The sequence below is a fragment of the Colletotrichum truncatum genome (genome assembly GCF_014235925.2).
Source record: "Colletotrichum truncatum strain CMES1059 chromosome Unknown Contig_0003, whole genome shotgun sequence".
Taxonomy (NCBI): Eukaryota; Fungi; Ascomycota; class Sordariomycetes; order Glomerellales; family Glomerellaceae; genus Colletotrichum; species Colletotrichum truncatum.
This window is the reverse complement of record NW_027222400.1, coordinates 1,550,436-1,577,142: the sequence shown is the minus strand read 5'-3', so window position 1 is coordinate 1,577,142 and position 26,707 is coordinate 1,550,436. Positions and strand designations below refer to the sequence as shown.

General features: G+C 50.2%; 8 protein-coding genes across 8 annotated transcripts; 5 read left to right on the top strand and 3 right to left on the bottom strand.

The window, feature by feature from the left end:
• Positions 1-3,650: 3,650 nt before the first annotated feature.
• CTRU02_205306 (geranylgeranyltransferase beta subunit) lies at positions 3,651-4,692 on the top strand (the record flags this gene model as incomplete). Its single annotated transcript, XM_036722605.1, has 2 exons — positions 3,651-4,017; positions 4,067-4,692. The coding sequence occupies 2 exons, from the start codon at positions 3,651-3,653 to the stop codon at positions 4,690-4,692; spliced, it is 993 nt and encodes a 330-aa protein (XP_036585502.1).
• A 3,097-nt stretch (positions 4,693-7,789) lies between these two features.
• On the top strand, positions 7,790-9,871 carry CTRU02_205305 (uncharacterized protein; the record flags this gene model as incomplete). The annotated part of the gene is made up of 5 exons (XM_036722604.2): positions 7,790-8,254; positions 8,310-8,729; positions 8,805-9,246; positions 9,297-9,333; positions 9,400-9,871. 5 exons carry the CDS (start codon positions 7,790-7,792, stop codon positions 9,869-9,871), a joined length of 1,836 nt encoding a protein of 611 aa, XP_036585501.2.
• A 605-nt stretch (positions 9,872-10,476) lies between these two features.
• On the bottom strand, positions 10,477-15,432 carry CTRU02_205304 (MutS domain V; the record flags this gene model as incomplete). Its single annotated transcript, XM_070204534.1, has 5 exons — positions 10,477-14,004; positions 14,403-14,539; positions 14,600-14,867; positions 14,917-15,315; positions 15,376-15,432. 5 exons carry the CDS (start codon positions 15,430-15,432, stop codon positions 10,477-10,479), a joined length of 4,389 nt encoding a protein of 1,462 aa, XP_070061638.1.
• Positions 15,433-16,300: 868 nt separating this feature from the next.
• On the top strand, positions 16,301-16,664 carry CTRU02_205303 (cytochrome c oxidase copper chaperone; the record flags this gene model as incomplete). Its single annotated transcript, XM_036722601.1, has 3 exons — positions 16,301-16,325; positions 16,385-16,443; positions 16,524-16,664. The coding sequence occupies 3 exons, from the start codon at positions 16,301-16,303 to the stop codon at positions 16,662-16,664; spliced, it is 225 nt and encodes a 74-aa protein (XP_036585498.1).
• Positions 16,665-17,656: 992 nt separating this feature from the next.
• Positions 17,657-18,831, top strand: CTRU02_205302 (Protein PXR1; the record flags this gene model as incomplete). The annotated part of the gene is made up of 3 exons (XM_036722600.1): positions 17,657-17,679; positions 17,745-18,744; positions 18,805-18,831. 3 exons carry the CDS (start codon positions 17,657-17,659, stop codon positions 18,829-18,831), a joined length of 1,050 nt encoding a protein of 349 aa, XP_036585497.1.
• Positions 18,832-20,034: 1,203 nt separating this feature from the next.
• CTRU02_205301 (uncharacterized protein) lies at positions 20,035-21,129 on the top strand (the record flags this gene model as incomplete). The annotated part of the gene is made up of 1 exon (XM_036722599.1): positions 20,035-21,129. The coding sequence occupies one exon, from the start codon at positions 20,035-20,037 to the stop codon at positions 21,127-21,129; it is 1,095 nt and encodes a 364-aa protein (XP_036585496.1).
• A 409-nt stretch (positions 21,130-21,538) lies between these two features.
• Positions 21,539-22,522, bottom strand: CTRU02_205300 (uncharacterized protein; the record flags this gene model as incomplete). The annotated part of the gene is made up of 1 exon (XM_036722598.1): positions 21,539-22,522. The coding sequence occupies one exon, from the start codon at positions 22,520-22,522 to the stop codon at positions 21,539-21,541; it is 984 nt and encodes a 327-aa protein (XP_036585495.1).
• Positions 22,523-25,021: 2,499 nt separating this feature from the next.
• CTRU02_205299 (thioredoxin) lies at positions 25,022-26,238 on the bottom strand (the record flags this gene model as incomplete). Its single annotated transcript, XM_036722597.1, has 3 exons — positions 25,022-25,378; positions 25,432-25,985; positions 26,163-26,238. 3 exons carry the CDS (start codon positions 26,236-26,238, stop codon positions 25,022-25,024), a joined length of 987 nt encoding a protein of 328 aa, XP_036585494.1.
• Between the last annotated feature and the right edge of the window lie 469 nt (positions 26,239-26,707).

Below are 26,707 nucleotides of genomic sequence, written 5' to 3'. Positions count from 1 at the left end.
GTCGTACGCGCACAGGTCAGGACCCGGTTGCTATCTAGTGTTGGTTGGAGCTGCGCACGTCTGTTTGACATTTATGTTGCTCGAGCTATTGAGAAGCCACGTCTGTGCTGAACGACCCTAATGAGCATCTCGGCCCCAAAGCTACAGGAAGCCGAGTTCAATCGAGTTAGATTCTCAGGTCAATTCGAGGAATGACAACCAGACCATTCTTCAATGACGCCTACCTCAAACCCAGTGCCAAAACGTCAGAGAGATGTCAACGCTCTCTGCCCCTTGCCTCACTACGATCCTGTGCGTATTTGCAAGCAACAACAGTGTTCACCAGGCTTGACGGACTCGGAGAGGGAAAATGGCGAAAGATCGGCCAGAGTGCCATGCATATAGCAGGGCACACGTTGGTCTTAATTATCGCTTTGCTCGAGACCAAAGAGAATGGACCCCTTTGATACGGCTTTGGTGAGACGGGCAGTCACTGTGTGTTCTACCACAACAACCAATGTCTGTACCAAGACGACAAATGGTCCTTCGTCTTAATTCTACAAGGCTGCCCAGCGACCAGACTTCTGAAACACAAACGTTTCTATGGATAGCCATAGATGACATTCGTTAGGAATGCACCTATGCCAGGGGTGCTATTCGGTTGCACCTGCGGGCGGGAGCCTTAAACGGCTCATTACCTCATCTCACAGCCCGAATTCTTTGCTAAAGTATGACCTGTTTGTTGTTAGGTGCCGACCGCCTTCCTTCAAACAGCATTAAGCATTTCAAATTGAAGCATTCGGTGGGCCCCATCGCTCGGGCAGGAGGAACTGAGCCATGTTGACGGCATCTCCGTTCCCAGCCATGCCCAGCCAGGCCATCGCAACACAAATGACGAGAGGCAGAGAGCAAGCCCCTACGCTCCGGTGGAATGAAGGGGCGACAATATGGAACAGAACGTGGCTTGAACAGTGAAGGACGAGACACGCAGCGGAGACAGAAGACGGAGAAACGGACAGATCTGGCATGATGTGACATCTCATACTTGCTGGCAAACTCAGCATCTACTGCTCTGTGCGGTCTCACATCACGTTCAGACCCTTCAAGAGCGCCTGGAAGCCCATGGTGGATATATCCTTACGCTTTCGCTGGGGTTGCCTCTCTGGCACACCACCCCACCCAAACTCCGGCGACTGGCCGCTGGTCTGACGGAAAAGATTGACGCTACTGCGCGTCCTTCTGCAATGGCACAGGCATCATGAGAGTCTTTTCATCAAGCTCATCATCCACTACCAGCCTCCAAGGCCCCAGATGATCTGAGAACCAACCTACCGCCCTGCCTGACGCCCGTTGAGGTCCGCTTAAGCAAATTAATGCTGGTACATGATACCAGCGCAAGCCGAATCCTGAAAAGTCTTCAAAAAGTGCTCACTCGTCAACCCCAGGTAATGAATGTTCTTAAGCAGAGTTTATCGAGGGACAGGACGATCGGTCATTGCTTGAAAGGCATTGCAAACTCTGCTGATCTCAATGCTGCACTCTTCACCATACTGCCGGTGCGACCTTGGGGAAACATAATTCTCATCGGCAAGCAATAATTCCAACGGCGTCCTCTCATCTCCTCCCAACAATGAGGGTTTCTTGCTTTTTGTGTTAGCCAATGCCGACCGAGCCTTCGCATTGTGGCCAATACTGCTGTCGCTATAGCCGTAAACCCTGACAACATCGAGTGGCATTCTTGTCAGTGCTGACTAGCACCTTCTTTTTCTATGTGCAAAGTTTCCCCAGGCATCTGTCAGTCACCCTCAAAACTTGAAACTAAACGCAGTAAGCTATCGCAGCGCGTGCTACTTTGTAGTTTGGGGTCTGCAGATCAGCCATGCACCAAGGTCACGTTGGCGACTGGCGCGGAGCTTCACGACCCGCGGCACCCAAAACCCCAAAAGCATCGCCGCTCCGACAGTATTAATCGCAACTGTCGATAAGTGGGCTTAGATATGCTCATTATGTCCTGGTGATGAGGCAGGCACAAGTTCCGGAACAGTCGCATCGTGGCGAGTATAGGCATCCGTTTGCGGTACCAACCTGCAGAAGAAGCCTTTCCAGCTCCATTCAAGCGCAAGCCCAAACTTGGTGACGGAGGCATAAGTACACACTGTCGACCTCACCGTTGGCTAGTTCAGTTGGACAGGTGGTTGCACGGCATTTTCGTAAAACTTCAGCAAGGTGCTTAGCACCTGCGAATGGAGCAAATTTGATATCCGAATGCCACTTGTTCCAGGTAGCTTACACGCCTGCGAGAGGTGTCGATTTGCTTTGTGTGCCTTGACATATACCGCGTGCAACCCGAGACTATTATTCCAGTGGTGCTCAATCCTGCGAACGGTCACACTGAGATTTTTACAGGGCCAGGCAATCTACAAGTTACGGCCAGGCCGAAAGAGGCCTAGTTCAGGAACACAACCGATGACTCTGAAACTCGGTAGTGTTTCCTCGACGAACAATGGCCAAGCCTCTGGAGTGGATAAGTCGTGCTAGACCATGGCCACACTTGTCATCCGCTTGCTGTACGCTACGGTGCCGGGACGGGAGAGACCCAGAAAAAAATGGTACGCGCACATGGCAGCGTGGCTTCTCCGTCATCCTGATGGGCCGCATCCCGCCGTCATTCATGGGTATGGCTTTGCCAAAGCTGTGGGACAATGAAGGGGCATCCCTCTTCACAGTAAAGAGCGCTGGCTGGGGCTCAGCGCTTCGCTGGTGAGGTCTCGCATACATACATAAGTCGTCTAAGTAGTACGCCATCTTTAAGAAGAGTGCTCAACATTCGCTGATTAGCACATAGACGTGAGCTTGTTGTCAGGATAAAGCCTGTAAAATCGTTCCCTGTCAATTACTGTCTCTTTTGATTCCTTGATTCATGCATCTATGTGTTCGCTCGATCTGGAAAGCGGCCCTCCAAAAGCCAGCATTGAGAACACGGTAATCCTGACCTTCGGGATAGGTACATATAATAGGGACTCATTCCTTGTCGTCGATCTTCAATGTTGGAATCCTTCACCATCATCTTGCCGCCCAATTTCCCATCGGGAAGGGGGATTGTGATCCAAGGTGGGCCTCTCTTGTACCTCCACACTCACTATGTAGATGCCGATATGGGCAGAATAAGACAGGAGAGTTGTGGATACGAAATACAGCCGGTCGAAGTGGTATACGAGTGAGCGAAGTTTGCGGCCAATTGTCACTAAGATAAAGAGGCTCTACACGATTTGGAAGCCCGTAGCAACATCTACTTGACCAAGTGGAAAGTGCAAGTTCGTATCAGAGCCAAGGCTTCGCACCCTTCATGCGGCGAAGAAAACCCTCTGTCAAGTATCGATGGAATATTACATTAGGCTTTTCGGGGATTTAAACGTCACGCTCCATCTTAACAACACTCAGAAAACATGGGCCCAACTCCTTTGAGGTCGCTCCCGACGGGGAAGCTCACACCATGATATCCGGCAGGCGCGGAACCTGCCGTCTCGGTGCCCCAACTGAATTACCTAATCAAAGCAACCTCACGACTACTGCCTTGCGTGGAGCATCACCAAAATTTAGTCACTCACTCCAAAGTCCCAACGACGCTCTCAACCTTTTTCCCATTACAACAGCGAATGTGAATAAAGCAGATGGCGGCCCATTTTGAGAACCTGCCAGACGAGCTCAAGCTGGCAACAGCAGCTCATGTGAAATATATCCAGAGCCTGGATACCCGCAAAGACGAATACGACTACTGGCTGACGGAGCACCTTCGTCTTAACGGCCTCTATTGGGGTCTGACTGCGTTGCACCTGCTTGGTCATCCTGATGCGCTTCCCCGTGCTGAGACGATAGACTTCGTTCTCTCCTGCCAGCATGAGAACGGAGGCTTCGGGGCCGCACCTGGTCACGACGCTCACATGCTCTATACAGTTAGTGCTGTACAGATTCTTGTCATGATCGATGCTTTGGATGAGCTGGAGTCGCGCGGCACGGGGAAGGCGCAAGTAGGCAAGTGTAAGTACTTGCTACTCCCATGTCAAGGACAACACTGACACCGTGGCAGTTATTGCCAGTCTTCAGAATCGCGATAGCGGGACTTTTGCGGGTGATGAATGGGGTGAGGAGGACACCCGCTTCCTCTACGGCGCGCTGAACGCTCTCTCACTTTTGGGTCTGCTTTCTCTGGTGGATGTTGACAAAGCCGTAAAGCACATTGCCGCCTGCACCAATTTCGATGGTGGTTACGGTGTCAGCCCTGGAGCCGAGTCCCATTCAGGCCAAATTTTCACTTGCCTTGCGGCGCTTTCCATCGCTGGGCGGCTTGATCTTGTCGAGAAAGAGAAACTTGGACGGTGGTTAAGTGAGAGGCAGGTGCCCGCAGGCGGCCTCAATGGACGGCCCGAGAAGGATGAGGACGTCTGCTATAGCTGGTGGGTGCTGAGTAGTTTAAGCATTATTGGAAAGACGCACTGGATCGACCGACAGAAGCTCATTACTTTTATTTTGAAGTGTCAGGACACTGAGCTTGGTGGCATCTCAGACCGTCCTGGGAACATGGTGGATGTGTGGCACACGCTGTTCGGCCTCACAGGACTAAGCTTACTAGGACATCCGGGCATGGTGGAGGTTGACCCGGTGTATTGCATGCCTAAGTCAGTGATTGATAAGGCGCTGGGTAATATATCATGATGCTGTAGGAGGAAACCCCAAATACCCCATATGACGATAATGACTGGTAGTGGCTATACCAACCACACCCGAACTCTTGCAATCTAGCAATCTGCTTAAATAAGATTGATGATAGCAACTATACAAGGCGAAAAAGCAGTGAAAATGTGGGTTACTTCAAGGGCTGCGTTAATCATATCCGCTTTGCCCTCTAGTAGCCCACAGGCATTCTCAATGATTGTTTTCGCACCGTGGGCAGAACCAAACACTGGCACGAATAGAAATCAGTAGTTCTCATTAGTGCTCTGACGTCTTTGCTTGGTTTATTTGTTTATACAAGTCCTGGTGGTTGTGATGGGACCCCATGATACACGGCTCATACAAGCCCGTAGGTTGTCCGTGTTTGCTCCTCATGATGCTCGGATTTTAAGCATTGACTACTAGTGTCTCCCCAGTTGACTACATGATTGCCATTCCCAAATGAATAGACTTCATATTCTGTTTTGGTGCAGATGTATAGGCCTAGCAATCTCGGGCGTCATCTTTGACAAAGGCTTAGAACATCTCTCGCGAGACGAAGTTCCTCTTTTACACATCGCATTACATCTTTGGTATCATAACTTTTGGCGATGTCATAGTATGTTGTGGAAGTCTTTCCTTAGCCATGGTCTTTTACCAGATTGTTGTTTAATTGCCATTACTTACTTTACTCGTCTTTTTTGTTACGGAATTTTCCCCCTTTTTCTTCTAGCTTGTCGCTGTTCTTTTCCTCTTTTAAGACAGTGTCAATCGGTCTCCTCGAGAATATTTTGGGATGTAGCCTGCCAGTGTGACAAAGGGCATACTATATGTACTTTGGACGTATCTTAAAACGCGTATTCAGCTTTCATTTTACCTTTTCAATGTACAGACTGTGAAGCCTTGGGCTGGACTTCAACCTTTTCCACTACATTCCAAGTAGTTCTTTGAGACTAGGGGCTTCTCTTTCATATTTCGTATACTAAGATTAATAAGCTGTTATGGATTTGTTTAGTTATGTCTTCTTGTTTTTTTTGTTTTTTTTGGACACATGAAAGGGACTACCCTATCCTTGTGCTTTCCCCTGTGTTCATATACTGGGACACGCTCCTGATTTCTTCCACTCATTGCATACTCGGCTCACTGGAGCCTTATCACTTCCTACTGTATATGTGGCTGTGTTAACCCCTTTCCGCAAAACATGACTCTTGGAAGTCAATCCCGATAATTTTCAATCTTTGAAGGCACTGAACAGCCTGTCGTCTTTGCCTTTGGGCTTGATAAATGTCTGAGATTCACTTGCTCTTTGTCTCTCTCTCTGTTGGAATTGGGAAAGCAGTGACTCAGTTCTTTGAACAGCTCACCCTGCCTTTTCACGAGAGACCATATTCCTTTTCTCTAGATGCTATATTGAACTGGGAGATGTCCTGGATGCTCACACTTTATCTTGTCACTGTTCGTTTGAAGAACAGAACCGCAAAAGTCTTCACCTCGTCAAGGAAATGACTTACTTTGTGATCACTCGGTGAGGGGGAGGCGTGTGCAATGAACTCGCTTCTATGGGCTGAACGTTGGAAATGGGCGAGTACCCTCTAGAAAGGTCACTACCTCCTCGGCTCCGAGTTCAGGTCAACAATGGGTCGTGAGCTACAGCTATTTTGACGATCTTTCGTCCATCTCTTCATACTAATTTCAGGAGGGCGAGAACCCTAATCTAAAAACTCATTTCTCAGCATCTTTCTCTCTTCTACAAGGTCTTAGGCTCTCGAGTTATCCATCCTTTCTTTCTCCCCCTCGATACACCCACTACGACACTACTCTTGGTTTATCCATACTTCCCTTCTTGCCAGTGCCACAAGGGTTCATTACGCCATACAAGTAAGACCAACCCATAAGAGACGAGGCGCTTCCCCGTGGCGACTTCTATCGGGTTTTCGCGACACTCGACGCGTCGCTCCTGTTAAAATTAGACTCGATTCGGAGAGGTACTGCCGACGCAATCTATGGAGCAGTAAACCTTTTTGTTTGGCACTGCCACTTCCAGAGTCCTGCTGGGAACAATTCTCTTGGAACTTGCCCTGGATTTAGTCACCAAGTCTAGGTAAGTTGAAACTCGCCACAGGGAAAGAACGAGGTGTCTCTTGTACGGCCATATACTGGAGCTGTGGCTATAATGTTCCTTACAAAACTGCTTCACAAATGTCTCTGAGCCAGAGAACATTTGACACACACGCGATCAGCCGACTGCTTGAGTTTTGGCATTTGAACTACTAGGAGGAAGTTCCTTCTTAGCGCTACGAAGGCTATGTCAATGCAACGTGCGGACTTGCAATTGCTAGCTAGAGAGTGCCCCGCCCAGTCATGTGACGACCATGCATTTTGCACCTGCCTTCAGAGAACCAGGACTCTCTTGCAATTTTGCTTTTCTTGGAGAGAATTATAGCCCTCATTCTTTCCTTCATGTTATGTCAAGGTATAAAGTACTAACTCAAGTGGATTCATCGACAGGCAAGAACTACTCTACATAGGATTCTGAGCCGCCAACATCAGTCCTGTCTCCCATACCTATTGTCTTCTCGACGTGGACCTTCTAAAAGAGTGAGATAACGGCATAAGCTACTATGGATAGCTTGTCAAGCTACTCTTTCCAGAATGGCCCCAAGAAGGCAAGCGGCTCTTGCTGCCCAGGCTGTAAGCAAACCCCTTTCCCAACTCGTTACCCTTCAAGCCCGAGAATCAATTCCCGTCTTGTCATCCGTTCTTTCATCTTATCTTCCGATCTGGCATGACATCCCATGACAGTTGTTGCATCATCCCATTCTCTCCTCCGCATGCCTTGAATTACCAAGTGTCAATTCATTGCTCGTCTCTCCGGGTACAGCTCCTCCTCGTACCTTTGAGATCTCGAAACATCCGTTGTTCTTTGTCTCCTTCCAAACTGTTAAGGCGAGAATTTCCTGCCTCTCGCTTTGCGTTTTAGTTACCTCGAGAAGACAGCTTTGCCCTCCATTACACTCGCTTCAATTCTGGAGACATAGTAGTCAGTCATGGCTGGCTTCTGGCACCCAATCTTACAACCAATGCTGACTATAAACAGAATATGGCAGCTCTTGCGGCTATAGAGATGGACACGGATACCGACAACCCAATTAAAGCTTCCAAGGCCTCCAAAATCTCGAGAACTTCGCAACTCTTAAAGAAACCAAAGTCGGCCGATGCTAAGATTGATGTCAATAAACCGGAAACTAAGCCGATCAGCAAGAAGACGGTGGAGGCCAAATCTTCGGATGAAAATTCGATCCCCCTGCTCTGCTGTGTCTGTCCTAGTCATCCGCGTTTCTCAGATGTCTCCCACCTCTTGACACATTTGAGCTCCAAAGGGCACCTTCATACCCTGAACACGACCAGGCTCAGCTCGCTTGCCGATCTGTCGGCGGCTGAGACCATTGCAACCTACGACAAATGGTATGCTCAGAACAATCTTCATCAAATGCTCGCGGAGCGTCTTTTGGCAGCAAAGGACGGGAAGGAGAAGGGCAGGCGAGTCAGCCTGGTCTTGTCTCAGGTAAGTGTTTTATTAAGTTTCTACGGCCCTCCATCGTTTAAGCTAATCGCTGAAGTCTCAAAAGAGGAAGAAGACTCTTTTGTCTCGTACTAATGCGGGGACGGACGGGGGTCATTCATGGACATCTTCGCGGGTTAAAAACGAGCCAGGCTTACAGCATCAACAAGCCATCACGTTCTACGGCGACTCGAGTAGGAGCCCGGCCATGGATTCGTTGGGAAACATCCAAGATTGGGCCGAAGACGGCGCCGATTTTGTGAGACTCAAGGGGATTATTTGGCCAGGTATGAGTCTTTTTGATTCTGCGACCCCTGAACAGAAGAAGAAGCGGAACCAGCGAAAGGATGCGTCCGTTCTGCAGCAGATGATGCTTGATTCTCAGTCCGTCACTTCGACAGAGCTTGTATCAAACCTTCGGTTCGAGGTTGAGAGAACTCGTGATGTCTATGATGCGCCATCCGTCGAGGGCTCTCCTGTAAGTGCTTTCCTGCTAGAGCTTGTCACCTGGTTCAATACAATTTTACATGATCAATCACTAATGTTTAGTCAGTTGGCTAAAAAGCCCCGAGGTCGCAAGAGGCGTAGTCACACTGGCGTTGACAACGGTAATGGTTCGCCTGAGGTTCTTGTCAAGGCAGAGCCTGAGTCCGATGAAGAGCCTGCCAAACCAGCCGCTCGTGGCAAACGAATGCATTTCAAGAACGAGATCCAGATGAATAAACACACTCTCAAACTTAGCCCATCTCCTGGGGCAGACATAGAGTTCAATGCAGAAAAGCTGGAGGTTGCGAGCGATGTTGGAAATGTTACCATGACCGAAGACCCTCTCAGACTAAATCTGAACGTGGTTTCCGAGCAAAGCCACATAGGAAACGGCTTTGACGCCGAGCTTGATGATTCTTCGTTCGGAGAGGATCCCAGCAATTTTACCACTAATCATTCCTTCACTATTCCCGAAGAGCCTGACGTCTTTCCCGATGGGATCCCAACCGGTAAGCCCTTGTTGATGCCATTATTCTATGTCTTCTAATCTCTTCTGCAGCTCAGGCATTCCAGCGTGATTTTCTGGATGAAGCTAGGTCGGCATTCAGCCTTGACCTGAACCCCTATCTGGACACGGTATATTGATGACCCCTGTTTTGCAGATTCGATATTCGGAATCGTATCCCCCTCCAGCCGATGAACTCGAACTCGAACATGAGCTTGGCTTCCTCTACCCCCGCTGCCAAGCAGCCTTCGCAGAGATTTATTAGGGGAAAGGAGAATAACCATGGTTTACAGGAGCAGGGACTTGGAAACCGCAACTTTCACACCAGTGACCCGAACATACGTTTGAGCCAGACCAGAATGCCCAGCATGGGAACAACGAACCCCTTCAACAACTACCAGCAGCAACAGACGCCGGATATGGTATACCATCCAAACTCTCAGTTCTCCTGGCTTCCACCCGTTTCACGTGCCCCGACCAACGCCTTCCATCCAATCAATGGCAATCCCAACCATCACCTCTTCTTCGGCAACCAGCTATTGTCAATGGCAGTCAATGCCTACAACAACAACAATAACAACGAGAACGATCAAGGACAGAGCTCAGGCATGTTCAACGAAGGCGTCTAGGACACACTCCGGGAGCTCTCCTCTTTAAAGGAGTCAGACACAGAGTGAACGTCCCGGATGCCAGCATAATAGCTTTCTATTCTTCTCTCTCTTGTCTCATTTTATCTCTCGAGTAAGACAACACTTCCATCAGCTTCTCTAATTTCTCAGACATCACTGACAACTCATAGCTATTCAAGTACATACACCAAGTTTCGCATGCACTCATGAAGTTCCGGCATGCCCTTCTGCAGAAGAGGTTAACCTTACTCCGATACTAAGGTGATAGGGATAGAACCTCGGTCACATGCAGGACTCACCCGATGACGATGTGAGCACTACAATAACAGCTGGCAGTTTGACGAATTATCAAGATGGCGGGCTTGGGGCCGGAAAACCATCATTCATTATACAGAAGTGAAGCATATAGACTAGTCACAGCCTAGATCGAGGAACTCCATCGCTATTCTAGCACTTGGTCTTCAAATTTTTGATTTGGGTGTGGAGGAGTAAATACGAGCAGCTCAGTTTTCATCCATTCACCAGTATTCTTGACCCGACATCAAAATGTAATCTGGAACAAAAGTCATTTCATTATCATAGCAACTGTGACTTGCATAGAAGTGCTACAACTGCTCTACGTTTGAGATAAGATGTTCGAGCTGATCTGGTCGGTCCGTTAGAACATCAGACAAAAGACGTGCGGTGCCGCGCAACCTCCTCATCCGAACGTCCTGTTCCATCTCCCGTGACTTTTGTGCGGCCACCTCAATGACTTTCCGAGGGATGCGGGCCAGACGTGCGACGTTTAATCCGTACGAACGATGGGCTACGCCCTCGCCAACTTCATATAAGAATGTAATTTCCTCATCAGCATCGGCATCCTCGTGGTCTTTGCTATCTTCTACCGCAGCCCCGCGCGTGGCCGTGAAGCGCATGTGGACATTTTTAACAAGCCCATCGCCGATGCCGTCTGCTAGGCGTGCGAGGTTTTGGTAATGAGTAATGAACAGAGTCAGACACCTGTTCTCGCGAACTACGTGGTCTAAGACAGCGTGTGCGATGGCGGCGCCGTCATGCGTTGAAGTTCCTCGACCGAGCTCGTCGAGGATGACGAGGGATCGCGGGGTGGCGGCACGGAGGATGCGAGCTGTCTCCGAGACTTCTACCATGAACGTGGATTCGCCCGCCGCGAGGTTATCACGAGCGCCCATGCGCACGTGAATCGCGTCGGCGAGGGTCAGTGAGAATTCGTCGGCGGGAACGAAAGAGCCTATCTGCGCTAGAAGAACGAGGAGCGCTACGGCGCGAACAAAGGAAGATTTGCCGCCCATATTTGGACCCGTTATAAGTTGGGCGAGAGGAGACGGGGAAGAGAGGGTCGTTGTGAAGGGAATGTACGGGTCTGCCAAGGTGTGTTCGGCAATGGGGTGGCGGCCTTGTGTAATGGAGATTGTGGGTTGGGTTTGGCTAGGTAGGAAGGTTGGTTTGCTGTAACCTGGCAGGGCCGCAACGCGGGAGAGGGAAAGGAGACAATCGAGGGTGGCGAGAGAGGAGACTGCGTCCCGGAGGGGCTGATACGCATCGGCAATCTCGCGGAGAAGGGCTGTGAAGGCTGCATCGCAGGCGGCCGCGAGGGCTTCGCGGTGCTGGTCGCGCTCTTGGATCAGGCGGACAACCGTGGGGGTGTGGAAACGGGAAAGCTTCTTTGTGCCCGAGATCTTGATCCACGAGGCTGGCACAGCTTTAAGGTCCGTGTTGGCAACTTCAATAAGGTACTCGATGCCAGAGACTGTAACGTAGTCGACGGGCTTTTTGCGCTTAATGGAAGTAGCGGCCTCGGCTCGATGGTCATCGAGAGACTGTTCCACAGACACAATGCCCATTTTGTGATCCTCAATGTCCTCTGTCTGCTCTGATTCGCGGAAGAAGTTGTATTTATCATCTTTGCGAGCAGCTTCGGGGTTGATCTTTTCAAGATACGAGACAACGAGGTCGAGGATTTGCGGGAGGGAAAGGATGGCAGAGGTTAAAAGAGGTGATGTGAACCCTGTTTCTTCAACGGATTTGACGGTTGAATATTGCATGGCAATTCGCTGTAGCGTTTGAAGGACGGAGAGAAGCTCGGGTCGGGTGCATTTGCCATAGTAGATGCGGATTAGACTACGCTCAAGGTCGGTCTTGATGCTGGAAAGGAGAGATTGGACACGTTCAGCCTTGGCGGAGGATTGCTCGTCGAGGAGCTCCTGGACAGCAGCGACCCGAGCCTCAAGGTGAGAGACATCAAGGAGCGGGCGGCCAACCCATTTTCGGAGAAGGCGTTGTCCGAAGCGGGTAGTGGTCTTGTCCAGTGCCCAGAATAAGGAACCCCGTTCGGAGTGGTCTGTGGCATTACGGTAGACCTCTAGCGACTCCAGTGTCGTTCCGTTAAGGAGCATATGCTGCCTTGCAGAGAAGCTGGTAAAGTTTTTGGTAAGGTCGAAGACGTGCTCGAGGCCATACTCCTTGAGGTGAGTGATCATGGCTGAGAGACAGATGGTGACAGGTTCAGGGAGATGAAGAATGCGATCTAGGAGAGAGGATGCTGCTGCATCGGGGGTTTGTTGTAGCTTCTCGGCGTAGAACTGCGTGACGTGTGAATAGGCCTCGGCAGCCATGGTCTTGGAGGCAGGAACACGCTCGACGCGGCTTTTGTCGCCAAAAACGTTTGTGCTGCTTCCCGATAGATGTTGGATCAGCTTGTCAGACCCCTTTGTAAGATTTCCGACGATGACGAACTCGCACGGTGAAATGTGCAACAATCGAGTTTCGATCTCGCTCCTCATGAAGCCGTCCTCAAACGTGTCGTAGATGATGTCCCCAGTCGCCGGCTGTACGGCTACTATGCCAACTTCAACCTTCTCATCCGTGCCTTGCCCCTTTGTCGGGTTTTCAGTAATGCAAAGCAGATATCCTCCTGATGGAGCTCCGCTTTCGCCCGAGTTGTCTAGTTCGCCATTCTCATCAATGTACGTGCCCTTGGTATACACGTTGGTCAACTTCCGGATGAACGGCGTGTTGCGGTTGTCACCGGCCTTCTTCAGGGCAGCAGTCTCAATTTGGCGGACGACTCCAACTTTGTGGCCAGCAGCAACAAGGCGCTTGGCGTGAACCGACAACCTGTGAACAGGAATGCTCGCTGAAGCAAAACGATCCCAGTGCGCCTCCGACGGGTGCTCGTCGTAGCGATACTTACCTGGGATACAGACAATACTTAGCTCCTTGGCTGCAATGCGGGCATCTTCGCCAAAGAAGCGGAATTTGTATCCGACCTCGACGATGAGGACAGTGTCGAGGTGCTTGCGTTTAATGTCCAGAAACTGTATCTCCATTGGCGTGAGCTTTTTGCTTGCCCGCGCCCCTCCCTTTTTTGCTTTGGTTGGCGGTGGCGCTTCGTCTTCTTCATCATCCTCGCCGGCGCCGTCGTCTCCATCGCCAGCTTCATTATCATCTTCCCTACGACGCCGCCACAGCATGCTATCCGGATGTCCCAGCTTTTTCACAAATTTCTTGTGAAGCTCCTCCTTGGTCCTCTTTGTCACGGGGTCGTCTTCCAATAGGTCCTCAATATTTCCATCTGAGGTCTGGCTATACACGAAGCGTCCAGTCCTACTTCCAGACACAGCTGTGCCTGCCTTGGGTTCGCGATTGGTTTGCTTGCCTTCTGCAGAGAAAGACGAGCTCTTTTCGGCGTTGGGAACATCTTGATTTTTGTCCGTGTCCGCTTTTGTTCTCTTGGAAGCCTTCTCAGGCCCGTTATTCCCCTTGTCCGCATCCTCCTCTAGGGGTCTCTTGCGTGGGGTCTCCGGCGACTTGGACGGGCTCGCCTTGGACTCGGATTGGGACTTTTGAAAAGCGGCAGCAAGTCCATTGACGGTCTTGGGTTTAAAGAAGCTCGTCAGCGACTGCTGCTGCTTTTCTGGGGGCTTCGACTTTGGCGCCATCGTCGACTGGTGGGCATATTTCGCAGTACGGGCGCTGTATGGTGGTGATGGTGGACAAGGGCGGGAAGAATTGTACGGTGATGTCAATTGGAAGGGCGGCCCCGTTTTGTCGCGTCTTGCGATTGTGAGCGCGTTGAGTGCCCCCGCTATAACGCCGGAGCGTACAGGGGTCTGAATACCAGTGCCTCCAGGGATTGGCCCCCTATATTTAAACTTTCTTTTTACAACTTCACAGCGCGTCACTCGCATTTCGTTCTTTTAAAAAATGGGTCTTTTCACTATTGACTACGTGCTATTCATCATTCCATATTATAGCCTGAGAGGAGCTTCTATTGAACACTAACACTGAATGGAGTTTACCATAGCAGAAACTACTATGGAAGCCGTCTCTTGATATCGGTAATAGAGGAAGTGCGAGACTAGTCTAAACCCAACAACCACTGGAAACCAGCTTTGCAATCGTCCAGAAACTTTTGGCTTGCATCCGCCTTGGGCAAGATTAACCAGAAGCCATGGGGGAGACCCGGATAAATGTCCAATTTGGTCGTAATTCCTGCCTCTTTCCACACCTCATTCATGATGAGGGTGCAGTCTCGCAAAGGATCCATGCCGCAAGCCTGGAAGTACGTCTTCGGCATGTAGCGGCCGAGATCTGGAGACATAATGGGGTAGGCAAGGTGGCTTTTCGGATCAGGCTTATATTTTGCTGCCACACCATCAGCCTCAGGTAATCCGGCCAACTGACTGATATGCGGCACCAACTTACCTCTAATCAGCTGCAACGACTCTTTCGTGATAACCGGCGCGTAAGAGTTCTGTTCTACGCTCAGAAAGCGATCTCTAAACTTCTCAGGGATCGTCTCCTCGATGGCTGCAGAGGAGACGGAGGAATAGACTCCCGTCAGCGGCGGTGACAGCTTCTCCTTTCCGTACAGATAGGCAACGCCTTGAGCGAGGTCAGCGCCCGCGCTCTCGCCGCCGACGAGGAAGCCCTTCTCTAGGTTGATACCCAAGTTCTTGGCATTTTCGACGGTCTGATTTCGGTCAGCCTGTCAACTTCATCTCAGTGGTTATTATACGTACCCATTTCACCGCGTCGTAGCAGTCATTGACCGGAGTAGGAAACGGATGCTCTGGAGCTAGACGGTACTCCACGTTAACCGCTATGCCGCCGAGGGAGGTGAACAGCCGGCAAAAAGACGTTGAATTTTCAACTGTCCCAATAACGAAACCACCGCCATGGAACGCCACCAACGCAGGGCAGCCATCTTTAGGTTTATGTCTGGGCTTGTGAATGCGGATACGAATAGTTGAGCCATCTCTTGTGGAAATGTGAGTGTCTTCTTCCATGTATGGCAAAGTCGACGGATCTGGCCCTCTTAGGCGCTGGGCCGCACTTATCTGGGCGGTTATGTTTCTCAGCAGGTCAATATCTGTGTTCATCGTCCAGCCTCCAATGTGAGATGGGTTGGTTATAAGTAACTGTTCCAGAGTTTGCACGGGTTAGTGGTGCAATAACATCGTGTGTTTGACTGTTTTTACCTCCTTCACTTCTGGAGTAGGTGTGGCGAGCGCCAACGTCTCTTCAACTGACAGCATTTTTGATGGCTTGCTTCACTTATTACAGTATAGTTTTAAGGTGAAAGATGGCTTCCTGGTTGATGGATACAAGAAGGTTATCGATGGAAGGGTACTGGCTCCTCTTATCCTCGCAAAATATCTTACCCAAAGTCTCGTCTGTGACCTCGCCGACGGGAGCGCGGGGATTGTAGCCATGCTACTTTTAGAAATGCTACTTTCCAACGTCTTGGCTCACGCAAAGGATGTATCATATTACCCGACTCTATTCTAACAACCTTCCAATATCGATGACCCAGCTGCAAGTTTCTAGGTTAGGCTAGCCGCGCTCGATGAACTGCGGGTCATCATGTTGGGGCATATGGAACATAGTCGTGTTCCGCTGCGGCAGGCGGGTCCCGGATTTCACAAGAGGTTGATGGCCTGCCGGTCATTGGAAAGATCGGGACCTGCCGGGACTAACCGGACCAATGAATGGCCTTATACACGCCGAATGACCTGTCCTGGCTTATTCCCTCAGGCCTGAGAAGGAAACGAAACAGCATGGCACTTGGAACTTCAAGACGTCACCATAGGGATATTCCGCGATACGAAATACGCGAATGAGATGATAATACTCTCAGACTTTTAAAGCTTTGGGACACCTTTTGCTGAGAAAAAGAAATAGGCCCGACGTGATTGCACAAACACGTGATTGTAAAAGACGTGATTGGCTGATGCCGAAAGCTTCCCGAAATTGAGCGAGCGACTGACAAATGCGACTGCTTCGGTGAGGTAACCAAAAAAAAAAGTGGACTGAGGTCCAGAAGATATAATCATCCATCCTCCCGCCTCCATCCGGATCGCAAGCCACTCTACGGAGCATACCAATCCCCTCTCTATATCCAAAATGGCCTCTCAAGCTTGCGAATTGCGTATGATATCCCTTAGAGCTTTGCGACCTCTCAATGGCTGACCAAAGTGTGTTTCGCAGCGTCCATCTCGACTCCGGCCGCCGCGCCAGCCGCTGCTGAGCAAACCTCTAAACCCAAGGTGCGCCATCGAACAAGCTCGCCTGCCCTTCAAGACAGTGTTGCATAACGATTCTAATGCTGACGAACTCTTTCGAATAGCCTTGCTGCGTGTGCAAAGAGGAAAAGGCTAAGCGCGACGAGTGCATGCTCTTCTCCAAGGCTGCCGACCCTGCCAAGGACTGCGTGTCCATGATCGACCAATACCGGAGCTGTATGAAGGGCTTTGGCTTTACGGTATAAGGCATGCGTGGCGAAAGAAAGTGAACGCGCGCACCGGTGCGACGATAGATGTACAATATCACTGAAGCATACACGGCGTTGGGGAATAAAGCACCATCACGACTCTGGTTCACAGATGATTGTATGTATAACTTGCTGCAAAAGGCAAGATGTTTTGGGCTCTACGGTAAACCTTGTATCCTGAAAGGATACGCCCTTGTGTTTCTCTTCCTAGTGCAGCAGCTGGAAATGACAAATGTCCTCTAAATATAATCATAAATATTATTCAGGAAGGCGGTACTCCTTGTAGGTCTTTGCGAACTTGCATGAAAGGCAAATACCGAGGCCAACTTCGCCTTCTCAGAGCGACACAAATTCGTGCGACCGTCATGGTTTGGCATTGGAGGCAGCAGGTCATATGAGAACTACAAAAGCGGCCAAACTTTAAGAAAGCTCACCTGGGTGGCACCTTATAGTTGGCGATTGGTCTGGGGCATTGTCTTGTAACCCACAATCTATGTTTGCCGCGAATAAGACCACCAGTTACTTTTATATTTCAGTCCGGCCCGATTCTTGTCGCCGCCCTGGTAAGCGCCTCCTAGGCTTAGCTGGAGAGGCAAACGAGACTTTTTTTGATGTGGGTTGCGGTGTACGATGATGAACATGCTGACGAGTAAATCTTTCTCCCAGTGCATTGCTTGACATGTTATTTCTGCCATGTCATAACAGCAACCCTGTATTTTTACTTTAACCGGTTCTTTAAGTGCCCCGTCTCTCTCTCTCTCTCTCAAAAGTCTATAGGTCATGGAGCTGTGAGACTTTCACCGTGCTGTTCTCGGTGAACTCCGGTGAGCGGGTCTACGTCGGATCCAAATTGCAGGGATTAGCCACATTCCAGATAACTTGACCCCACTAAAATTTTCTGCGATAATGGATCTGCACCAGAGTCTTATCGCATCTCGAAAACTCCCATTTCCATCCACAACCGGGTCGGCTCTCGTCAAACCGCAAAGATGGGTCTGGCACAAGCAAAAACGTAAGGCAGACTGCTATTTCCAGATTGAAAAAAAATGATTTGTGTATTGACTTTGCACACAACAGCCGCCGCAAGATCAGCAAGGATCCCAACAACACGAAATGGACCAAGGACACTGATTCTTTCGGCCAAAAGATCCTACGATCGCAGGGTTGGGAGCCTGGCCAGTATCTCGGCGCAAAAGATGCAGCCCACGCAGTGCACCATACCGCCGCTAATGCCTCCTTCATTCGTGTCGCCCTCAAGGACGACATGCTCGGCCTCGGCTTCAAGCAAGCTAGGGATGACAGGGTCACGGGTATGGATGTTTTCTCCGACCTGCTTGGTCGCCTGAACGGCAAATCGTCTGAGGCGATTGATAGTGAACGTCAAGCCCGTGCGAAGCTGCAGAGCACTCTGTATTGCGATACTAAGTTTGGTCCTATGCGGTTCGTCAGTGGTGGCTGGCTTGTGGGTGATCAGGTTAAGGAAAGTGCCAATGAGGAGCCAAAGAAGGAAGAAGAGGACGATGTCAAGATGGAAGACGTCCCTGTCGTCGCGGATGCATCTAGCAAGAGCTCAAAGAAGCGGAAGGCGGAGGAATCAAGCGACGAATCGTCATCCTCCGAAGACGAAAAGGCGAGAAAGAAGCGCAGGAAAGAGGAGAAGAAGGACAAGAAGCGGAAGTCAAAGGCTGTGAAGGAGGATGCTTCAGAAGATACCCAGGACGACGCAGAGAAGAAGGCCAAGAAGGACAAGAAGAAGGAGAAGAAGGAAAAGAAGAAGGCGGAGAAGGAGAGCGATGCGGACAGCTCGGACGAGAAGTCATCCAAGAAGAAGCACAAGAAGGATGAGGAGACGGAATCCGAGAAGGTTGCAAGAAAGGAGGAGAAGAGACGGCGCAAGGAGGAGAAACGCGCCAAGAAAGAGGCATCGCGAGAGTCCTCTTCCACACCCGCTGTTACAGGCACATCAACACCCGCCAGCGGTGCCTCGACGCCAGTGCTCAGAGGCCATCACGCCGTAAGATCACGGTGGATTGCGCAGAAGAAGATGGCGACGATGGACGACAAGGCCTTGAACCAGGTATGCGGCAGCTGCATTTCACCTTTTGGATACACATTTCCCTTTACTAACTTGAGGCAGATTTTTATGATCAAGTCGCAATCGTGATTAGAGTAGGAAATAGACGTTTAATGACAAGGTGTTTAAAAGGCAACCGTTTTGTTTTGTGCGCCAATCCGATGGCATCCCGTTGTGTGCTGCACTGGGCAGCGCATGTTGGCATTCCTCATCTGTGGATGGCCTGACTCACTTCGGCGCCCGATTCTCTTGTTTCAGGTTATTTGCCAGTCAATGAGTGAATATAATACTGAAATGCCAACATGACCACGATGCAAACCTAGGCCCATATTTAATTTATCTACATTGTATGTGTGTCGGCAATGTCGCAATGTTTTATTCTAGGATGAACGAAATGACACTGCGAACTAGTAGGACGACACAGGGCCGCTGGCGTACGCAACTTTCTCATCCAAAAGATAGCCGCCGATCGACAAACACAGCAATCATGGCAGGGAGACCGTAACGGTTTCAAGAAGATACTACGTCCCTATTGCGAGCTCACTGCGAGAGCCAGAATCTATTTGAAGGCCAAACATGCCTCTTGAAGTCAATTGCTTCAAAAGCAACTTCACTAAGCCAATTCCAATTCTGAGTTTATTTTCAGTAAAGTTCCATACAGCATCTATGGCACCCACGGCCAGTCCCATGGCTAATAATGTTCCTTTGTCCCATGGTATCTTCCCAGAATAATTCCAACCATGTCGTGGATACTTGTAACCAACAAGGTATTCGCGATAAAGGCCTTATCAACCCTTTCCCATCCGTGCCACTGTTCATATCGACAATGAACGAAAGCGACGAGTTTTGCTCTTTTCATCCGGACATAAGAATGTCCGCCATTCAGCGGTATTCGGCTTCTATATATACGGCGTTGGTAAATACTATTCGATTTGGTAGTTTCAAGTCAATCCCGAAGAGCGCTTCTAACCTCATCCGCCATCTGACGACATGGGAATGCCGTACCACTGAAGCTTTTGTTATGGCTCTACCTTTTCACCCTGTGAAAAGTTACTCTTCCCAGTCAGTCCATCTCCATTAGCAACAACCACGGCTACGGGCCTGCTAGCATGTCTCCGATCAGGTGATGGAGAGTACAATAAGGTGAGGTGGAACATTCTAAACGTCAAAAAAACTACTCACACTGCCAGACACTCCCCAATCCGGCTCCATAATTGTTCGCCCGTCAGAACATTTGCATACATAACAGGCAACAAAGATCACAGCAACAGCTACTGTAAAGCGCCATACAACATGGCCGTCGACGCCGTGAGTCAGACACGGTTTTGGCGAGACCGCTCTCCTTGCCCGAAGTCCAAGCCATCTCTCTCGCCTTGCGTTACTTCCGACACGTACCAATCCGTTATCGAAAACGATGCTTCGTCTAGCAACTCCGTCACAGCTAAAATCCGAAATATCTCCACTGATTGTTCCAGCGAAGCTTTCACTCCTCTTTCCTCTACTACGAGCGAGACTGAGTCATCAGGAATCTTTGAGCTCCATGCAAAAGACCATTATCCTCAGACCCTCAACTCGATAGTGGCTCATCAACCTCTATATAACGCGAAAGCCCCCACCAAGACTCGACTGGGTTCTGACATGGCGATAACTTCTATTTCCTGGGCTAAGGGCTCATCTCCTGAAGACCAGAAGGCCAGACGTGAAAAGCGTACGCGCATGGCGCGACTTGACTCTAAACCTTCACAGGCGCAAGGCCTCCTTGAGGAATGTTTTACACTGGAAATCTCTACAGGAGTTTCTAGGTCTACGCAGACCTACCCTGACCCTGCCTTTGAGTTGAATAGCCCAGGCATCGCAACAAAACCATACAAACTAAGTTTCGTCGACCCTGAGGTTTTTCGAGGGTATAGGTCCGCCATCAAGGCGGAGCGGAAGTGGCTTCAATTATCGAATGGCATCAAGAGTCCTCGCCTAGGCGCCAAACAAATGGAGCCCGGCAAACATGCCTCACCATCTCTCGCTGTACAACTGAAGGATGTCAATCTTCTTGAGATGCCCCCCTTAGACCTGAGTGACCCTGCAACCGAGCCAGCGATGGCATCGATGGTAGCGATCGAAGCTGACTACAGCGACATGCCGAATCTTTTCCGGAAAGACAATGGCGAAGAGGATGTCGATAATAAGTTTGATCCAGATGCTGATATGAACGGGTCTGGGATCCCCAGCCAAGACAAAGTACACATTCAAGCTACCATCCGCGCTGGTACAGAGGACGGCTGCAATAAGAACAAGATACCTGAGGGTGAGAGAAGCCAAGAGAAGGGTCTGGTCCGGGGAGGGCTTATTTTGCGACTGCGACAACTGCTGGCCTATCAAACGCACGGGTGAGTCACGTAGCTGGCGTCTTAATGCCGTGAGAATACCACGTAACCATGTGCTGGCGAAGAGAGACGAGATGATGGGGACCTGGTAGTGGAGGCTTTCATGAGAATGTTGCTTTTATTACTGGCAATCCTCATGGCCAATTTCTTATTAGTAGGCTGAGAAGTTCTTGTAAAGACGGTAGCAAAGGTATAATGAGTTACCAATCATCTCTGCAAATGGCAGATGGATATCAATGTCAGCCACGTATAGAACATGAGGAGTGTCACCTCGGAATCAACAGATCGTAATACGGTGCCACCAAAATATCATAAATCATATTCTATAGAGAGGGTATAAGATAACGGCCCGAATATTCATATGCTAAATCCATATACACCAAAAAAAAAAAAAAAAAAAAAAAAAAAGCCGCTGGTCAATGACGTTGCCCCTTGGTGTATCTCCAGAGTAGACTTACGCCCTCCAGCGTAGGAATCAACCTCGGCCGAGGGCTTTCAGCGGGTCCCTTCTCCACGGCAAGGTGAATAGCTCTCTGGAACCTCCGTCGAAAACGCCGCCAGTCATCATTCGTCGGCCATGACTCAAAAAGATCTGCTTCATTCTCCAAGTCATCTTTATCGAAACAGTCGTCTTTGTCCTCGTCTATGGCCAGCGGGTATCTGAGGAACTCATTGGAGTGCGGGCGTCGGGGCTGTGTGTAATTGAGGTGGGATTCAATGTCAAACTTGAAGCGGTAACCTTGGTGAACCAATTGGGGCCGCAGTGCCGCTAGGCTACTTGACTGAGGTGCTGCGTATGGATAGTGAACATCAAAGTCGAATTGAAACTCTTGATGCACGACAAAGATGAGCTTCGTCAATTTCCGAAATTTGGCTAAACGTGCTAGCAGTGTCGCCGTATTTGACTTGGAGACTTTCCAGCTGAGAACAGGGTGGCAAATACCCGTATATAATCCGTATGACGTTCCGAATGCAAGACGGCTGAGACTGTCTCGGACAAGAGGGATCTGACTGAAGAAATGGAGTGTCCGGAGCAAGCGCTTGACCAGCAAGTACGGCTCAAGGAGAAGAATATCTCGCGATAAATCGACATATTTGGTGGTGAGCGAAAGAGTGAGAGGTCTGTAACGCTGTAGCACAAAAACTCTCGTCTCGTGACACACTGCACCCAAGGCTGGTGGCGGTTCATCTCGAACATTGGCAAACATCAGCCCTGATGCGGCAGGCGTCTTCTGGCTAGCATTGGGGGCGTCCATGACTTCGTACACGCGCGAATCCGGCAGGGCGTAATCCCAAATCATCAATCGGATCTCTACCGGCAGCTTCATAACGGGGAATGGCTGACCGTTGTGTGCATGTCCAGAAGATGGCCTCCTGTAAGTCGGGAAGAGGTTCGCCATGTTGATCTTTGTGTGACGTTTAGGCCGCGTTGCATCGCAGCAAGAGGTCTTGAAGGCCCTGCAATGTAATCGAACCTGGCTGGCGATCTTCTTTAAGGCTCTCTCGGCTGGGAAAAAAATTGATGATCGGCAGTCTCGACCACTCGGACAGCGACCGGGAAATGGTCTGGCCAAATACCCAGGCGGTGCGAGTCTACAGGAAGGATGGAGTTGAAATATAGGACCGAGATATCCACTCGTATAACGTTTCAACTAGCGGCCCGAGAGATCTCGCATAGATGAGGATGCGAGTTTGTTTCGAAGATCCTCCAGGATAGAGAGGCAGCCAGGCAAGCGAGGTATATGGTTGGCACTTGACAACCCCTCAGGTTGATGGCTGAAAAAGCGGCAACGGTGATCGCAGGAGGAAGTCGGAACGAAGCGAGAAACCTTACCGGTGAACGATAGAGCTCCTTTGCAAGGAAGGAAGTGGATTGGAAGGAAAAATAGGCCGAAATCTTACTTGAATGACGGAATGCAAGCTGGTTTTGTGAGCTTTCCGGAGACTCCCCATCACACTGGTGAAACTGGGGCTAGTCCCGATCATCTGACGGCTTTCGGTTTGACTAAGGTCCAGAGGCATGGTCATCTATCGTCCCTGCGGCGCCGTTAGTGCGTAAAAGCAACGTGGGATGTCACGACGGTCCGCCGCAACAATAGGAGGAACTATTGGGCGCCATGGCTGTCAGATCAGGCAGTGATGCCGGCAGTGGAAGACGTGCCGATGTTAGCACGGGGGATGCACCTGGGCATCTATGGGGCTTGAGCGGCAGACAGATGGAAACTGTGAATAGGATTTCCGGTGTCTGACAAGAGGAAAGAGCACATTGTTAGGAAGTGCATTCAGTGGGCCGTCATTGGACTCAGCCGAGCCCACGATACAAATGGCCCAGGTTTCTAAACCTGACAAGACCGGATGAGTGCGGTATGTGGTAATCTAAGTGTCAGGTTCGTGATCCGGTCAGCTGGTAATTAGAAACCGGTGCTGATGTTTAGAAGCGTCGAGTTCCGTCATCATTTTGGACCATTTCACGGCATAGCATAGTGCCGGACTGCCACACTGCTGCAAGGTGACCGCCGCTTTCCAACGAGATGGCAGATGGGTAAGGTGCCAAGACGTCGGCCGGGGTAAGGGTCGGGGAAGTGGTGGTATCGGAAGAGGGGCGGGCGTTGCGAGGAGCTCGGTGGTGGTGACAAACCACGAAGGCCCAGGAGGGTTTCAACCTTGTTAGTGCGGTCGGGTATTCGTTTGTCAAAAGCTGGGATCGGAGGAACAATACGAATGTGGATAAAGGAGTTTGGTTTAAGCATATTGCTTTGATCCTGTCACCTCCCTCACATCTATCACTTTGCACAGTCGTGGGCTTGCCATAATTAATCTGAAGGGAACAAGGCTGGCACTGAACGATGTTGCGTGACCATTTGGTCAACTCGTCCGCTCATCTGTCGCACTTTAACCCCTGCGCAACCCCCTAGGGGCTTGCCTAAGCCGAGATAGGAGCCAGCCAGCCTGGTCGACATGTTGGTTCCGCCTGTTGCGTAAAACTGGGGTCTGCATGTTTCGTTCGGTGGTTGGCGAGAGTGTGAGCTAGGCCCACAGGATGGCTCGAGATGGAGGCAGAAGAGGGTGTGTTCATTTGTTGCTCACCGTCATGTTGGGCGACTTTGGATGACGGCGGGGTTCATCTAGTTGGCTCAAAGCCGTCGTGTTCTTCGTCGCACACTGAGTGAAAGTGTGGAGACCAGTGTCTGTGTGGAGACTGACAGGGCTGCAGATACCACTGTCAGGAATTTCGGTCAATGTATTTTCCGCTGAGCTAAGCGCAAATGCTCCATTTTTTTGTGACCGTGCAGCAGCGGACCGTGATATAAAAAAGATTTTCTGAGCGCGCAACCGTCGAAGAACTCTTTTTTCTTCTTTTTTTCTTCGTGCGGCTGGCATGACAATTTACAGTTTCCCCTGTTTGCTGAAATCCCCTAATCAATGGATTTATTCACAGCGTCAGTTGTGCCCCAGAGCGAATTTAATTGCAGCCGGCTTCTCGTTTACTGATCTTGATGGCCATCTACCGGCTAGATCGCGTGCGAGGGGCCGGACATATCTCGACCTGACACACCATGAGGTGATGCTTTCGATCTATGAGGCTGATGTGAGCGATCGTGCCTAGCGAGCAAGTTATTCACTGTGAATTTCTTGCTGTCTATGTGTGTACGCTGCTCTTACATCCAATCGATATCTGCTTGACCTTGACTGTTGAAATTACTGTGACTTGGAATTCGAAGCTTGGTCGGCAGGCAAGATTGATTTTTCCATATTTTTATTCGTAAACTTCCTGCCCGGTTGTTTGCCGGAAGTCTATATAGGCTTACGGGAAAGGCTCTATTCATGTCTCATCTGTGCATTTCCGCAGAGTTTTCATCATCCCCACTGGTCCGATTTCAAATCACAGGTGGCACCCTCTACTCGCCAGCCTCATCTCCAATCTTCTCCAGCTTGCCCATCTCTCTCTTCTCGCCCGACTCGCCAATAAGACGCACTCTGTCGAGACGGACCTTCTCGCCATCACCATCGCCCTTGACGACGTAGATAATCAAGCTTGTAATGTTCTGAAACTTGACAAACCGGAGACCGATATTGGCAGTGCCATCGGCGTTCCAATCCTTTTTGGTGAGGGTGATGGCTTGCGTAGGAGGGGTATCATCGGCCTCGCTGAAGTCGAGGTTGTGGGGCTTGTTTGTGTAGAGATGGATGGTGCCAGGGCGCATTGGCACCTCGTCGTCATCGTCTTCAGCATCGGTAGGAGGAAGAGAGGTAAGCTATGTTCTCTGGTTAGTCACCTAAAGTGCTCAAGGTTGGGTCATAAGCATACCTGAAGAGTGTGCAGCTTCAGCATGGACTGAAAGGGCATGAACAGCAGAAGCTGATCATCGGCACCACTCTCCACCCAGTCCTTGGCTCCCTCCTTCTTGGCTAGCGCGCTGGGCTTGGATGTATCGAACAAGACGCGGACGGGGCCGAAATCCTCGTCGGCGTTGAGAAGCTCGCAGCCCTTGGTCTCAATCTGGTCCGTAATATCTCCGTAGCCACGAGGAAGCGCCGCGCCTCTCCAGCTACCTCCGCTCGAGCTGCCGGAGCCCTCACCGGATCCAGAGGAGGAACCGCCTTCAGTAACCTCCTTCACCAACTTCTTGACGACCTCCTGAAGCTTCCGGGGATCGGCACCCTGGACCTTCTCAAGAGTTTTGCCTTCCCGGAACACCATGAAGGTGGGGAGCGAGGTAACACTGTATGCGGAGGCGATATCCTTGTTGGCTTCGACATCAATCTTGACGAAGGTGACGACATCTTTGCGAGAAAGGGAGGATGAGAGCTGCTCGTACAGAGGGGCGATAGCCTTGCAGGGGCCACACCAGTCGGCGTAGACTGAAACCCAATTTTGTCAGCAAGAGGTAAAATTCAGTGACAGGGTGTTTTACGCCTGTTTAATAAAGGACCAGTCTTTGAGAACATCATGATCTGTCCTTGGAGGCCAGGTCATATTGCTTGGGACGCGAAAGGTAGGGGTGCAACTTTGGCAGCGAGGAAAGAGGGAGAACTCACAGTCGGCGACGACAATTCGAGAGCTCGACAAGAGCTTCTGAAACTCTGCCGAAGAATTTACGTGGATCGTACTCATCTTCGCGACTCGAGAAGGTGATTTTCCTGAGTCGGGAGTATTATGAAGATGTTGTTGATGATGGAACCCAGAAGAAAGCTGCCCCGCGACGACGCACGCAAGGCAGATACACAGAGAAGGTAGCTTGCCTACCCCGCGCCATACCATTTTTGGACTAGCGCCTTATTTTATGTGCACGGATCAAAGAGGAAGAGCTATCTAAGTCTCATTCTATCCAAAACATCTTCTACAAACAGCAACACGATGATTTGCATCACCAACTATAGGCTCTAAGGTCTTCATTGTAAACAGTCAAGTTTCTCTATCTCTGGAAGGATTTCTTCTCACCGCTGAGTCTTTCACAATACCTTGGCGTTCTTTCATAAATTGCCCGAATGTCGCGAACCAATTTGTTCGAGGTTGGGAAACTGGGGAAATTTTGCAAAATTGATTCGTCTATGTTCTAAGTGAAGCGGGTTCATGTTCTTCC